Source organism: Pipistrellus hanaki (genome assembly GCF_964339955.1).
Source record: "Pipistrellus hanaki genome assembly, chromosome: 9".
Classification (NCBI taxonomy): Eukaryota; Metazoa; Chordata; class Mammalia; order Chiroptera; family Vespertilionidae; genus Pipistrellus; species Pipistrellus hanaki.
This window is the reverse complement of record NC_140511.1, coordinates 77,748,033-77,761,330: the sequence shown is the minus strand read 5'-3', so window position 1 is coordinate 77,761,330 and position 13,298 is coordinate 77,748,033. Positions and strand designations below refer to the sequence as shown.

The 13,298-nt window shown below is 62.6% G+C and overlaps 1 protein-coding gene across 1 annotated transcript; it reads left to right on the top strand.

The window, feature by feature from the left end:
* The first annotated feature begins 6,187 nt into the window (after positions 1 to 6,187).
* Positions 6,188 to 12,915, top strand: SLC22A6 (solute carrier family 22 member 6). Its single transcript, XM_084895344.1, has 10 exons — positions 6,188 to 6,700; positions 7,015 to 7,118; positions 7,328 to 7,482; positions 8,701 to 8,869; positions 9,293 to 9,416; positions 9,568 to 9,683; positions 10,369 to 10,583; positions 10,700 to 10,808; positions 12,280 to 12,483; positions 12,679 to 12,915. The coding sequence occupies exons 1-10, from the start codon at positions 6,332 to 6,334 to the stop codon at positions 12,770 to 12,772; spliced, it is 1,659 nt and encodes a 552-aa protein (XP_084751470.1). The 5' UTR covers positions 6,188 to 6,331; the 3' UTR covers positions 12,773 to 12,915.
* Positions 12,916 to 13,298: the final 383 nt, after the last annotated feature.

The following is a 13,298-nucleotide window of genomic DNA, read 5'->3' as shown; positions in this document are numbered from 1 at the left end:
AGTGCCGAGTCCGAAGGTCACTTCCCGTCCCTCCTTCTCGCTCGGACTCTCGGCAGATTTGGTTCCGTCAGCCACGCCTTCCCAGCTCCCTCCCACACTCCGGCTGCTCCTTCTGTCTCCTGTGGGGTCTCCTCAAAGGTCTAGTGTGGAGAGCGGCTTCAGCATTTGGGCAGGTTCAAGCCTCCGACTAACGAGAGGGCACAGTCCTCTCATGGCAAAGCCATGTGCAAGTCCCAGCTTGGAAGGCAGAGCCTCCCAGCACCATTACAGCCAGAGGCTGTGGCTGTAAGCTTGACCTGATGGTCCGAACCTGTGGTCCCAGGTGGCTGAGTGATACGGGCTGCGGGAGGTGCAGCAAGGAAACAAAGCTGGGCCAGGTGCCCGCAATTGAGTGGATTCGAAACCCGAGAGGATGTTGTAAACATCTTGACCACACCCCTCCTTGGCCTCGTGGAATCTGGCTATAAAATGGACTCGGCTTGCAGGCTCTGGAGCTGTCTCTCCATCCGAGAGCAGTGTCCCGCCTACCCCCAGCTTTATTCTCTTGTCTGTCTTTAATCCTTCACCGCCCACCCCCTCCCTAAACCCCTCAGGTTCACCCCTGGCTGTGCTGGTGCAGCACAGTCTAGGATCCCAGAATCTGCAACTAAACAGTTACATAACCTTACACCTCTGATGCTGATGCCGGGCCCAGAGGCCACTGCTGATCAGAATCCCATCAATCCCCTGGACTGGGATCTGAGCATGGAGCTTCCAGTCCGTCTCTTGGTCCCAGTCCTGGGAAGGCCTGTGAGCATGAGGGCGGCTGGTCCGGGTGCAGGTGGAGCAGGTGCAGAGGAAGGAGAGGGCAGGTGCGCAGGGCAGAGGCGGACAAGAGCCCGCCAGGGCCCCGATGGACAATGGTACGTAAGTCTATGCATTGATTCTTCGTGGCACCAGGTCCCAGGGCCAGATCAGCCCCGGATGCACTTTCTGAGCCTGGGTTCTAGTAAATACCCCTGGGTTCTTGCAGTAAATCCCCCTTTTCGTTAATGTTAGATTCGAGGGTTTCCATTCCTCTAACAAGCAGGTCCTCTCCCTCCCTCATCTCTCCCGGACCCTCCTCTAATGCTCTCTCCAGCACTGTCCAGCGGGAAAGAAAGCAAGCCACAGATGTAAGTTGAAAATTCCTAGTAGCGGCTTTTTTAAAGTTATAAAAAAGTGAAATTGGCCCTAGCTGTTTGGCTCAGTGGATAGAGCGTCGGCCCGTGGACTGAGGGGTCCCAGGTTCGATTCCCGTCAAGGGCATGTACCTTGGTTGCAGGCACATCCCCAGTGGAGGGTGTGCAGGAGGCAGCTGATTTTTTTTTTTTTTTTTTTTTTTTTTTTGTTAAAGATAATTTTTATGAAAGTTGTAAGTATACACATGCCCAGGTTGCGAACTGCCCCCCTCCCCGCCCTGTTGTGGGGCAGAAGGCAGCTGATTACTGATTCTCTCTCATCATTGATGCTTCTATCTCTTCCTCTCCCTTTGTCTTGGAAATCTATTATATATATAATAAACAAAACAGCAATTTTCTGCCTTCCCCCTCTCAACCACTTGCATTTATGATTGCCCAGGAGGCAGCTGATTTATGTTTCTCTCTCATGGATGTTTCTAGCTCTCTATCCCTCTCCCTTTCTCTCTGTAAAAAATCAATAAAATATATTTTTAAAGTGATATTGATTTTAATAATAGTATATCAGACATCACCATAATACATTGCATTTAGCCCAGCATATCCATCTGTTACCCTTTCTAACTGTAATCAATGTGAAGTGATCAAGGAGATATTTTATAGCTTTCAATTCCACTGAGTCTTCAAACTCTGGCGAGTGTGTTATGGTAACATGAGGCACACCTGTGTCAGGCGCGCTCAGCTCGGCCCTCGGCAGGGCCAGTGCTGCCATATTGGAACACTCAGACAATCCAGGGCTTTGCTGATCGGCCATGGAGCTAAGGACTCTCAAGTCTATACTTAAATATCTGAGACCGAACCTAACAAGCAGGAAAGAGGTCATGTTGCAGCCTCACGTCGACCTTTCTGTGGCTTCCCATTGGGTGAAGTTCAAGTGCTGCTACAAGGCCTGTCACGACCAGGCCCCACCTGCTCTAATTGCCCTTGACCTTGCACCCTGAATCCAGCCTCATTCTTTTGGTCCCTGGACTGCACCAACCTTCCCTTAGGGAAGGGAGGGGAAGGGAGGGGGAGGGAAGGGAAGGGGAAGGGAAGAGGAGGGAAGGGAAGGGGAGGGAAGGGGAGAGGAGAGGAGGGGGAGGGAAGGGGAGGGGAGGGGAGGGGAAGGGAGGGGGAGAGAAGGGAGGGGGAGGGGACGGGAGGGAAGGGGAGGGGAGGGAAGGGAAGGGAAGGGAAGGGGAGGAGAGGGGAGGGGAGGGAAGGGAAGGGAAGGGGAGGGGAGAGGAATGGGAGGGGAGAGGAAGGGAAGGAAAGGGAAGGGAAGGGAAGATGCCCCAGAACACTTCCCAGTCACATGACCAGGACTCCTGGTGAGCTGAGACGCCCGTCAGGATGCTCTGACCCTTCACGTGACCAGTCCTTCTTGCTGTTCAGAGCCCCGTTCTGGACCCCACCATCCGCTCTGCAGCTCAGCTGCTCCCATCCCCACCTCCCCGCTCCCTGCCCCTTTCCCAAGGCCGTTTCCCTCTCTGGGGCAGCGTCCTCGGACTGAGCCCCCTCGCTGGTGACTGGCCTCGTGTCCAGCCTCCGAAGGGCAGCCTTTCGTTTTTGCGCCGGCCCCTGGCCAGGGCAGCCAGGCCGCAGGCGTGAGGAGTCTGTGGGCTACTCTCCCGGCCCATCGTCCTCAAATGCACACGTAGGCCTGGGGTAGCAGCAAGAGTGCTTCTCTGATGTGTAAGTTATTGAATCACAATCACATGTAGTCACTCCTTAACTCCCACTTATCTAACGGCATGAATTTCACAGAACCCAGATGCCTCCGAAAACCGAGGGTCTGGAATCGCTGCCGGCGGGGCGGAGAGAGCAATGGAGGGAAGAGAACTGAGGTCGGGAGCCGCTCGCCGTGGGGTCCTGGGCAAACGTTTCTCCTCTGGCCTCCGTCTCCGTGCCTGCCCCGGGAGGCGGGTCCCCCTGCGGGGTGGCATTCAGCTCTGACGGCACGTGGTCCTGTGACTCTTGGCCAGTGGTCGGCAAACTCATCAGTCCACAGAGCCAAATATCAAATATCAGGACAACGATTGAAATTTCTTCTGAGAGCCACATTTTTTAAACTTAAACTTCTTCTGACGCCTCTTCTTCAACATAGACTCGCCCAGGCCGTGGTATTTTGTGAAAGAGCCACACGCAAGGGGCCAAAGAGCCGCATGTGGCTCGTGAGCGGCCACAGTTTGCTGACCACGGCTCCTGGCCAATCAGAAGTCCCTGTTGGACCCCTCTGTCCCTGGCTCTGCGAATCATTGGCCCTGTGACCATTCCCACCTAGAAACTCCCTGAGCTGGGAGCTGTGGGGAGTCCCCTGGTTACCCAAGAGGTCCCAGAAGCAGCCACAGTCCGGTCCCTGGGCCTCCAATTGGCTTTTTCCGGCTAACCCTGGCTGGACGCTGCCAGGAACTATGGCGGAGCTCTCTCCCAGGGGCCTGGGCTCAGGCTCAGAGAGGGAGGGTTGTTGGAGGGACCACCGTCTCCCCCACTACCTCAGCATGCCCACTCCCCCAGGCGGGCACCGGGCTCTGGCAGGAGGCTGGCCCCAGAGCCCCCCCCCCCCCCCCTGTTTGTGCAGCTGTGCCCTCCGCCCCAGGCCACCGGCTCTTGTTTGTGTACCTTGGCCTGGAGCACGCTGTCAGGCGTCTGGACACCCACTGCGTCCCAGCCCAGAACCAGCACCGGCGGGAGGAGGGGGGCTGGGCCCAGTCACGTCTCTCCCAGGGCCTGCCCCCTCCTCTCTGGACATAGGCCTGTGGTCTCCACGGCCTGCAGCTGGGCCGGCCTCCCCTCTCAGAACCTGGCCCTGAACCTAGACGGGACAGGTTAGCACCAGCCTAAGACGGGCGCATCCCGGGGCCTCGGTGAACAATCAACACCCTCTCCACACAAGAAGCGTCCTTCGTGTCAGCGGCTCGATGGTGACAGGGCGTCTGGCAGGGGACACGGGAAAGCAAACGGCTTCCTCTCGACGACCAGACGGGGTTTGTGCCCAGAGCAGTGAGGCCCTCCTGCCGTCCGAGGCCCTTTGCATCCGCTGGTTTGTGCGGGGCCTGGGGCGCCTCCTGTCAAACCCTGGAGCCCTCCCCCTCCCTCGGCCGGAAACCGATCATGGTCTCGCGCATCAGAAAGGATCCGAGGAGCCTGGGAGGCTGGTCAGCCTTGAAGCTCTGCAAGGTCAGAGCCAACCATGCCCTCTCTAACTGAGACAATGGCAGCTGAGGCCACTCCCCACCAAACCATCTTGTAAAAATCCTCACTAAGAAAATAATCTACCTGTCACTGGAATTGCCGGCCTAGGAGCAATGGATGGATCCCAAACCTGAAGGAAAGGGGTGGCGAGGCCAAAGCAAGGTGGTAGTCCTCCCCCTAGAGGTGGGCTCCCGCCTGGCCCCCCTTTGCCAAATGTTGTAATAATGTAACCCCTCTAATTATATTGTGTGAAGTGCTCGCTGCATGGAAACCCCCAAGGAATCGGTACATACACCCTGTGTGAGTGCACACGCATTCTGTCTCTGTCACGTGTTCCGGCTCGGCTCTAGGCAGTTATTGCTGACCCCTGGTCACTTGCATTTCTCCCACTGAGTCTAGAGAGATAATCAATTAATTGGGGCCTAATTGGGACAGGGGCCCAGGCTACTTGGCTTCAGTCAGGCAAAAGGGGGAGGAGGATCACCAGGGCGCACCTTGCGAACGGTGCTCCCACTCAGCCGAGCGCGTGGCAGCCTTGGCGCTGTGTTGGGGGGAGTCATCTGTGCAGCCAGAATACCCTCGGCCCCGTGGTCGGCAAACTGCGGCTCGCGAGCCACATGCGGCTCTTTGGCCCCTTCATTGTGGCTCTACCACAAAATACCACGGCCTGGGCGAGTCTATGTTGAAGAAGTGGCGTTAGAAGAAGTTTAAAAAAATGTGGCTCTCCGAAAAAATTTCAATCGTTGTCCTGTTGAGATTTGGCTCTGTGGACTGATGAGTTTGCCGACCGCTAGACTCTAGGGTCCCACTGCAGCCTCTACTTTTTCTTCATCGGAGAAGCTGTGGTCCTACAGGACAGGAGCTGTCCCCAGGAGGCCAGAGGCCGGGGGTGCCAATTTCAGCAAACGTGAGACAGGATGCCCAGTCAAATTTGAATTTCAGATCAACAAACACTTTTCTTTAAATATATTTTTATTGATTCAGAAAGGAAGGGAGAGGGAGAGAGAGAGAGAGAAACATTAATGATGAGAGAGAATCATGGATCGCTGCCTCCCGCATGCCCCACACTGGGCATGGACACCACAACCCGGTTGTGTGCCCTGACCGGGAATCGAACCATGACCTTCTGGTTCACAGGCTGGCGTTCAACCACTGAGCCAGACCAGCGGGGCAACAAATTTATTTTTTAGTATAAATATGTCCTACATGATTTTAAAGACATACTTACAGATAGAGATAGAGATAGAGATAGAGATAGAGATAGAGATAGAGATAGAGATATAAAGAGAAAGAGATATTTGTTGATCTGATATCCAAGTGAACTGGGCGTCCTGCACGCTGGCACCCCTCCCCAAAGACAGACCGGACCCTGTCCACTAAAAACGACAGACGCCCCTCAAGAGGCCACCCCCCCCCATCAGAACCCCGTCTTCCCACTGAAAGGAAGACGAAAAGGTCCCGCCCTGTGGCCGCCGGCCCCCAGAGGCCCAGATGGGCCCTCGAAGCCCATCCCTCCCACCATCCCCACCTCGGTCCGCCCGCTCCTGCCCTTTACACCCCCGTGGAGGAATTCCACTGACACCAGGACGCTCGGAGGTTCATACTTAGTCACACTTTAACTCCTTCCCTCCGGCCGAGGGTTAAACACTGCCCTGCTAGGGGTCCGGCCACAGCTGCCCCAAAGCTGAGCCCCACCAAGCGGGAAGAGGCCGCGAGGGGAAGGGAGGGGCAGGCCAGGAGCGAGAGAAGGAAGGAGGGGCGCCCCACCGGCTGCGTCCCCCCCACAGGGCCGGCTCAGATTCAGCTCCCGGAGCAGCCCGGCCACAGGAGCCACGGCAGCCCCGATCCTCCGGTGAAGGCCAGCGGGCGGACAGACACACGGACAGGGATCCGGGGCCTGGACATCCTCAGCCGCCAGCCGCCCAGCCGGGCCCGGCCCCATGGCCTTCAATGACCTCCTGGAGCAGCTGGGGGGCGTCGGCCGCTTCCAGAAGGCCCAGGTCACGCTGGTGATCCTGCCCCTGCTCCTCATGGCCGCCCACAACACCCTGCAGAACTTCACGGCCGCCGTCCCCGCCCATCACTGCCGCCCGCCCGCCGGCGCCAACCGCAGTGGGCACGGGGAGCCAGAGGCCTGGCTGCCCCGGGACCCGCAGGGGCGGCCCGAGTCCTGCCTCCGCTTCACCTCCCCGCACAGCGGGCTGCCCTGGCCCAACGGCTCGGAGGCCAACGGCACGGGGGCCACCGAGCCCTGCCCCGACGGCTGGATCTATGACAACAGCACCTTCTCCTCCACCATCGTGACCGAGGTGAGCCGCCGGGCCCCGCTCACCGAGCGCACACAGCCGCCTCAGTCCTCCAGAGGCCGCCTCAGTCCTCCAGGGGCCGCCTCAGGTCCTCCAGAGGCCGCGGAGGGGGGCGGAGAAGGAGCTGATGGCCGTGGGAGGCGGTGGCTGGGAGTGCAGATCCACCTGTCGGCTCTGAGGCCGGAGACCACGGGGAAGGGCAGTGCCGGGGGCCGGGGCCAGGCGGAGAGGGCCAGCGGAGCAGGGCGGGGGGCAGGAGGGCTGCTGTGCAGCCAGGCTCCTCCCCCCTGACCCTTGCCCCTCGGCCCTCTCCCCAGTGGGACCTGGTGTGCTCGCGCAGGGCCCTGCGCCAGCTGGCTCAGTCGCTCTACATGGTGGGGGTGCTTCTCGGAGCCGTGGTGTTGGGGTACCTGGCGGACAGGTCAGTCCTGGACGGGGCCAAGGGTGGGGCTGGGACCGGGACCCTTGGCCCCTGGGCCCCTGGGCCGGGCGGAGGGCCCCAGCCTAGGGGGAGGCTGGCATTCTCCCCACAGGACCCGGGGCCCAGCCCCTGTCCCAGCCCAGCACGTGCCTTGCCCACAGCATCTTGGCCACGGGATCTTGGCCACGGGATCCTCCTCTGTCCCGCAGGCTGGGCCGCCGGAGGGTGCTGATCCTGAGCCACCTGCTGCTGGCCGCGTCCGGCACCTGCGCAGCCTTCGCTCCCAGCTTCCCCGTCTACTGCGCCTTCCGGCTGCTCTCGGGCATGGCCGTGTCCGGCCTCAGCCTCAGCAGCATGATCCTGAGTGAGGGGTGCTGGGGGACGGGGAGCCCCTGCCCCTCTCCTCTCCCCACTCCGCCCCCTCCCAGCCCACCTTCCTGAGCTCTGCCCGCCCTGGCCTCTGGGTCTGCCCTCCAGACACATTATAGCTTCTGGGGTCCAGGGATGGAGGGGGCTTCCGCCAATCTGACCCTCAGACACGGGCTTGCGAACACAGACGCCCCGCGATGGAGCGATGGAGCGATGGAGCGGGGAGGACTGTACCCAGAGGAGGTTGCACCAACCAGAGGGCCCCAGGCAGGGGGTCTGCACCCCCTTCCTCATAGATCTCCCCCCCCCTTTGTTATGTAAAATACCCCAACTTCCCAAGGCGGCCCCAGGTAGGAGGAGCCCGAGGCAGGGCGGTGGGAGGGCGTTGACCCGAGGTCACTCCTCAAGCCCAGAAGGCAATCCAAGGGTTTAGGGTTCTCTGAATTAACCAGGACTCAGCTAGGGCCGGGCAGGACCCCTGGAGAGCGCAGCCCCCACGCCCCGTCTGTCTGCACCCGCCGCCTCCCGGACCTGCCCTCACTCCCACCCGCTCCCTGGGCAGAGGGACCCTCAGTCCCACCCGCTCCCCGGGGCAGAGGGACCCTCAGTCCCACCCGCTCCCCGGGCAGAGGGACCCTCACACCCACCCGCTCCCCGGGCAGAGGGACCCTCACTCCCACCCGCTCCCCGGGCAGAGGGACCCTCAGTCCCACCCGCTCCCCGGGCAGAGGGACCCTCACTCCCACCCGCTCCCCGGGCAGAGGGACCCTCAGTCCCACCCGCTCCCCGGGCAGAGGGACCCTCACTCCCACCCGCTCCCCGGGGCAGAGGGACCCTCAGTCCCACCCGCTCCCCGGGCAGAGGGACCCTCACTCCCACCCGCTCCCCGGGGCAGAGGGAAGCGGGGGGTCTGGCCAGGCTGGTGGGACCGGGGAGTGGCTGCTGCTGAGGGGGACGGAGTGGTCAGGGGCCCCTGAGGGAAAGGAGGCCCCGCCAGGACTGGAGCGCAGGACAGGGCCATGGCCCAGGAGAGCAGAGGAGAGGAGGGGACAGTTCCCGGGGATCCCCACCCGCACCCCTACCTCCACTGGCCTTCCACCTCCCCCACAGCACCAGTGCTGGCCAGGGCGAGGTCCGCCGCAGAGGGGCCCGCCCGCCCTGGCCCCGCCCCTGCGGTCGGGAATGGCACCCTCTGCTCTCGCCCTCTTTCCAGACATGGAGTGGATGCCCATCCACATGCGGGCGCAAGTGTCCACGCTGGGGGGCTACGCCTACAGCCTGGGCCAGTTCGTGCTGGCCGGCCTGGCCTACGCCGCGCCCCCCTGGCGCCACCTGCAGCTGCTGGTCTCCGTGCCCTACTTCGTCTTCTTCGTCTACTCCTGGTGCGTGGGCCCCGGGGGCTGCCGGGACAGACGACCCCCAGCCTCAGAGGCCAAAGGTCAAAGCCAGACAAAGCCTCAGCCTGACGGCGGGGAAGGGGCTGTGGGGGCAAGATCTGACCCAAGGCGTCCAGTTCCTGGCTTTCCCCAGCTCCCCACCCGACCCCCCGACCCCCCACCCCGGGCACCAGCCTGCCGTGCGGCTCCCTCTCCCCCGCACCCAAGAGCTGACTGCCTGCTGCACAGTGAGTCCTGGCCGAGCTGGGCGCCGCCTGTGGTCCCGGACAGGCGGACTCGAAGAGCCCCTGGGTTCCCAGACTCCAGGAAACCCCACCGCAGGCGCCTAAAGCTCACCTCCTCGCCCAGCCCAGCCGCCTGGAACTGGAGCGATGCCAACCCCTCCCCCCACCCCCACCCCCACCCCAGGTTCTTCATCGAGTCCGCCCGCTGGTACACCTCCTCCGGGAGGCTGCACCTCACCCTGAAGGCCCTGCAGAGAGTGGCCCGGATCAACAGGAAGCCGGACGAGGGGGCCAAGCTTAACATGGAGGTGAGACCCCCAGCATTCCCCAGGACCCCCCCCCCCAGGCGCCACCCCCACGCCTAGAACCCAGGTCTCAGGGCCCAGAGGGAGGGGCTGGGCGGGGCTGGGCTGGGAGGAGCCCGGGGGGAGCCAGGCCTGAGCCCTCCCCGCCCGGCAGGTGCTCCGGTCCAGCCTGCAGAAGGAGCTGAGCCTGGGCCAGGACAAGGCCTCGGCCCTGGAGCTGCTGCGGCAGCCCGCCCTGCGCCGCCTCTTCCTCTGCCTCTCGGTGCTCTGGTAGGGCGGCTGGGACACCCGCGGCCGCGGGGGGAGAGAGTCCGCGCGGCGGGGCGGGGGGGGTGCGGACAAGTGGGAGGGAAGGTCCCGGAGCTGCTGCGAGGGCAGAGGCCAGTCTGGCTGGCAAATGCTGGAGGCTGTCCCCGCCTTGGCCAGCGCTCGGGCACAGGCCTCAGGGCCCAGGCCGGCCTCCAAGCGCACATCGTGGCTGCGGCTGGCTTCAGCCGCGTCTGCCGTTCCCTCTGCCACATCCCCGTGGCCCTCCTCTCAGCTCCCCTCCCGGCCCCGTCACCCCGACACCCCACGTCCGTTCAGAAAGGCGCCGTCCAACGGAACCACCCCCCCTCCCCAATGCATTCTTGGTCACAGTTTGGGGTTTGCTCTAGGTCAGCGGTCATCTTAGCCCTAAAGACAGGGCCTGTGTGTGTGTGTGTGTGTGTGTGTGTGTGTGTGTGTCCCGCTCAGCCCGGGTTCAACATGCAGGATAGAGATAAAGACGACGCAAATCCGACAAAGCAGCCGGTGAAAACAATCCGGGGCGTGGCAGAACCGCCCCCGTATTCAAACCGGAGGCTGCTGTCTGAAGGAGGGTTAGCCAGGCGGGTCCCAGCTCCTCCGGCAGGTGCTCTGTGCCGCTCACCCTCCCTGAGCCCTCCCGGCGAACGCCCCGCCTCCTCCCCGCCAGGTTCGCCACGAGCTTCGCCTACTACGGGCTGGTCATGGACCTGCAGGCCTTCGGGGTGAGCATCTACCTCCTGCAGGTCATCTTCGGGGCCGTGGACCTGCCCGCCAAGCTCGTGTGCTTCCTGGTCATGCACCGCCTGGGCCGGCGGCCGGCGCAGGTAGCCTCCCTGCTTCTGGCGGGCGTCTGCATCCTGGCCAATGGGGTGATCCCCCAGGGTGAGCACGGCCCTTCGCCCTCGGCCTCCTCCCCACGCGTGACCACTCCTCCGGGAGCGCGGCCGCACCCTCCGGCCCCCGCGCCCCAGACCCCGCTGACGCCCTCCTCTCTCCAGACCAGACCGCTGTCCGGGCCGCCCTGGCCGTGCTGGGGAAGGGCTGCCTGGCGTCCTCCTTCAACTGCATCTTCCTGTACACAGGGGAGCTGTACCCCACCATGATCCGGTGAGCGCCAGTCCAATGGGGCGGGGCCTGGGTGGCCCAGGGTCTCCTCCCCTCCTCCTCCCCCTCCTCCCCCCTCCTTCTCCTCCTCTTCCTTCCTCTTACTCTTCCTCTCCTGCTCCTTCTCCCCCCTCCCCCTTCTTCTCCTCCTCCTCCTCCCCCTCCTCCTCCTCCCCCCTCCTCCTCCCCCCTCCTCCTCCTCCTCTTCCTTCCTCTTACTCTTCCTCTCCTGCTCCTTCTCCCCCCCTCCTCCTCCTCCTTCTCCTCCTCCTTTTCCTTCTCTTCCTCCCTCTCCTCCTCCTCCTTCTACACATCCTCCTCTTCCTCTCCTTCTTCCTCCTCCTCCTCTCCTTCCTCCTTCTCTCTCTCCTCCTCCTTTTCCTCCTCCTCCTCTCTTCTACTCTTCCTCTTCCTCCCCCTCCTTCTCCTTCTCCTCCTCCTCCTCCTCTTCCCCCCTCCTCCTCCTCCTTCTCCCCCGCTCCTTCTTCTCCTCTTCCTTCCTCTTACTCTTCCTCTCCTGCTCCTTCTCCCCCCTCCCCCTTCTTCTCCTCCTCCTCCCCCTCCTCCTCCTCCCCCTCCTTCTCCTCCTCTTCCTTCCTCTTACTCTTCCTCTCCTGCTCCTTCTCCCCCCCTCCTCCTCCTCCTTCTCCTCCTCCTTTTCCTCCTCTTCCTCCCCTTCTTCCTCCTCCTCCTCTTCCTCCTTCTCTCTCTCCTCCTCCTTTTCCTCCTCCTCCTCTCTTCTACTCTTCCTCTTCCTCCCCCTCCTCCTCCTTCTCCTCCTCCTTTTCCTTCTCTTCCTCCCTCTCCTCCTCCTCCTTCTACACATCCTCCTCTTCCTCTCCTTCTTCCTCCTCCTCCTCTCCTTCCTCCTTCTCTCTCTCCTCCTCCTTTTCCTCCTCCTCCTCTCTTCTACTCTTCCTCTTCCTCCCCCTCCTTCTCCTTCTCCTCCTCCTCCTCCTCTTCCCCCCTCCTCCTCCTCCTTCTCCCCCGCTCCTTCTTCTCCTCTTCCTTCCTCTTACTCTTCCTCTCCTGCTCCTTCTCCCCCCCTCCCCCTTCTTCTCCTCCTCCTCCTCCCCCTCCTCCTCCTCCCCCCTCCTTCTCCTCCTCTTCCTTTCTCTTACTCTTCCTCTCCTGCCCCTTCTCCCCCCTCCTCCTCCTTTTCCTTCTCTTCCTCCCTCTCTTCCTCCTCCTTCTACACATCCTCCTTTTTCTCCTTCTTCCTCCTCCTCCTCTCCTTCCTCCTCTCCTTCCTCCTCCTCCTTCTTCTCCTCCTCCTCCTCTCTCTTCTACTCCTCCTCTTCCTCCCCCTCCTTCTCCTTCTCCTCCTCCTCCTCCTCCTTCTTCTCCCCCTCCTTCTTCTCCCCCTCCTCCTTCTTCTCACCTTGAAAACAAACGCCAGATTGGTTTGCCGATCAAATGGGGGACAGAGGACACTGATGCCGGAAGCTGACCGGCCCCTGCCCGCGGCCCGCAGGCAGACGGGCCTGGGGATGGGCAGCACCGTGGCCCGCTTCGGCAGCATCTCCAGCCCGCTGGTGAGCATGACTGCCGAGCTCCTCCCCGCCGCGCCCTCCTTCGTCTTCGGCGCCGTCCCCGTGGTCGCCAGCGCCGTGGCCGCCCTCCTGCCGGAGACCCTGGGCCACCCCCTGCCGGACACGGTGCGCGACCTGGACAGCAGGTGGGCTCCCGGCCACGCGCAGGCCGGGGTGGGTGGCCCCGAGCTGCACCCTGGCCAGGCTCTTCGCCCTGTTCCCCCGGGGCTGCCTCGGGGTCTCCTGGGCGGGAGGGGTCTGAGGCAGGGAGCTGGGTGCGGGGCACAGCTAGTGGGAGCCCCCAGGGGCCGCACACCGAGGGCCCGCTCTCCCGCCCCCAGGAGGAGAGGCAAAGCGCGGCGACAGCAGCAGGAGCAGCAGAAGCAGATGGTCCCGCTGCAGGCCTCGGTGCAGAAGGAGGGCTCGGAGCACTGAGAAGGGGCCCACGGGAGCCGGCCTGCAGGTCCCGCACGAGGAGGGAGCAGGGCGGCTCAGGGAGGCACCTCCCCGGGCCGCCCGGACCAGACGGCGCCGAGTCCGCATCATTAAAAGGGTTCTCTGTGTGCAGCCTCTCCCACATCAATGTTTCTCTCTCTCTCTTCCCTCCTCCTCCCTCCCTTCCACTCTGTCTGAAAATCAGTGGAGGAGGGGAAAATAGGAAGAGCTAGCCATCTGTAAGCAGAAGAGGGCTCTCGCCAGAATCTGGCCGCGCTGGCGCTGGGTCCGCAGGGCGCAGCCTCCAAACCCTGAGAAACAGATTTCTGTGGGGCAAGCCGCCCCGCTGAGGCTCTGGCTGTGGCAGCCGAGCTGAGGGAGACACGGGCAGGATGCACAGAAGAGAACGTACAGGCTTCTGGCTCTCAGGCCCCACTTCCTGGATCTCGGTTCCTTCCAGCCCGAGACCCTTCCATCCTCAGCAGGAAGGTCACCGGCACCCCCTCCGCATACGGCAGCAGCTCGG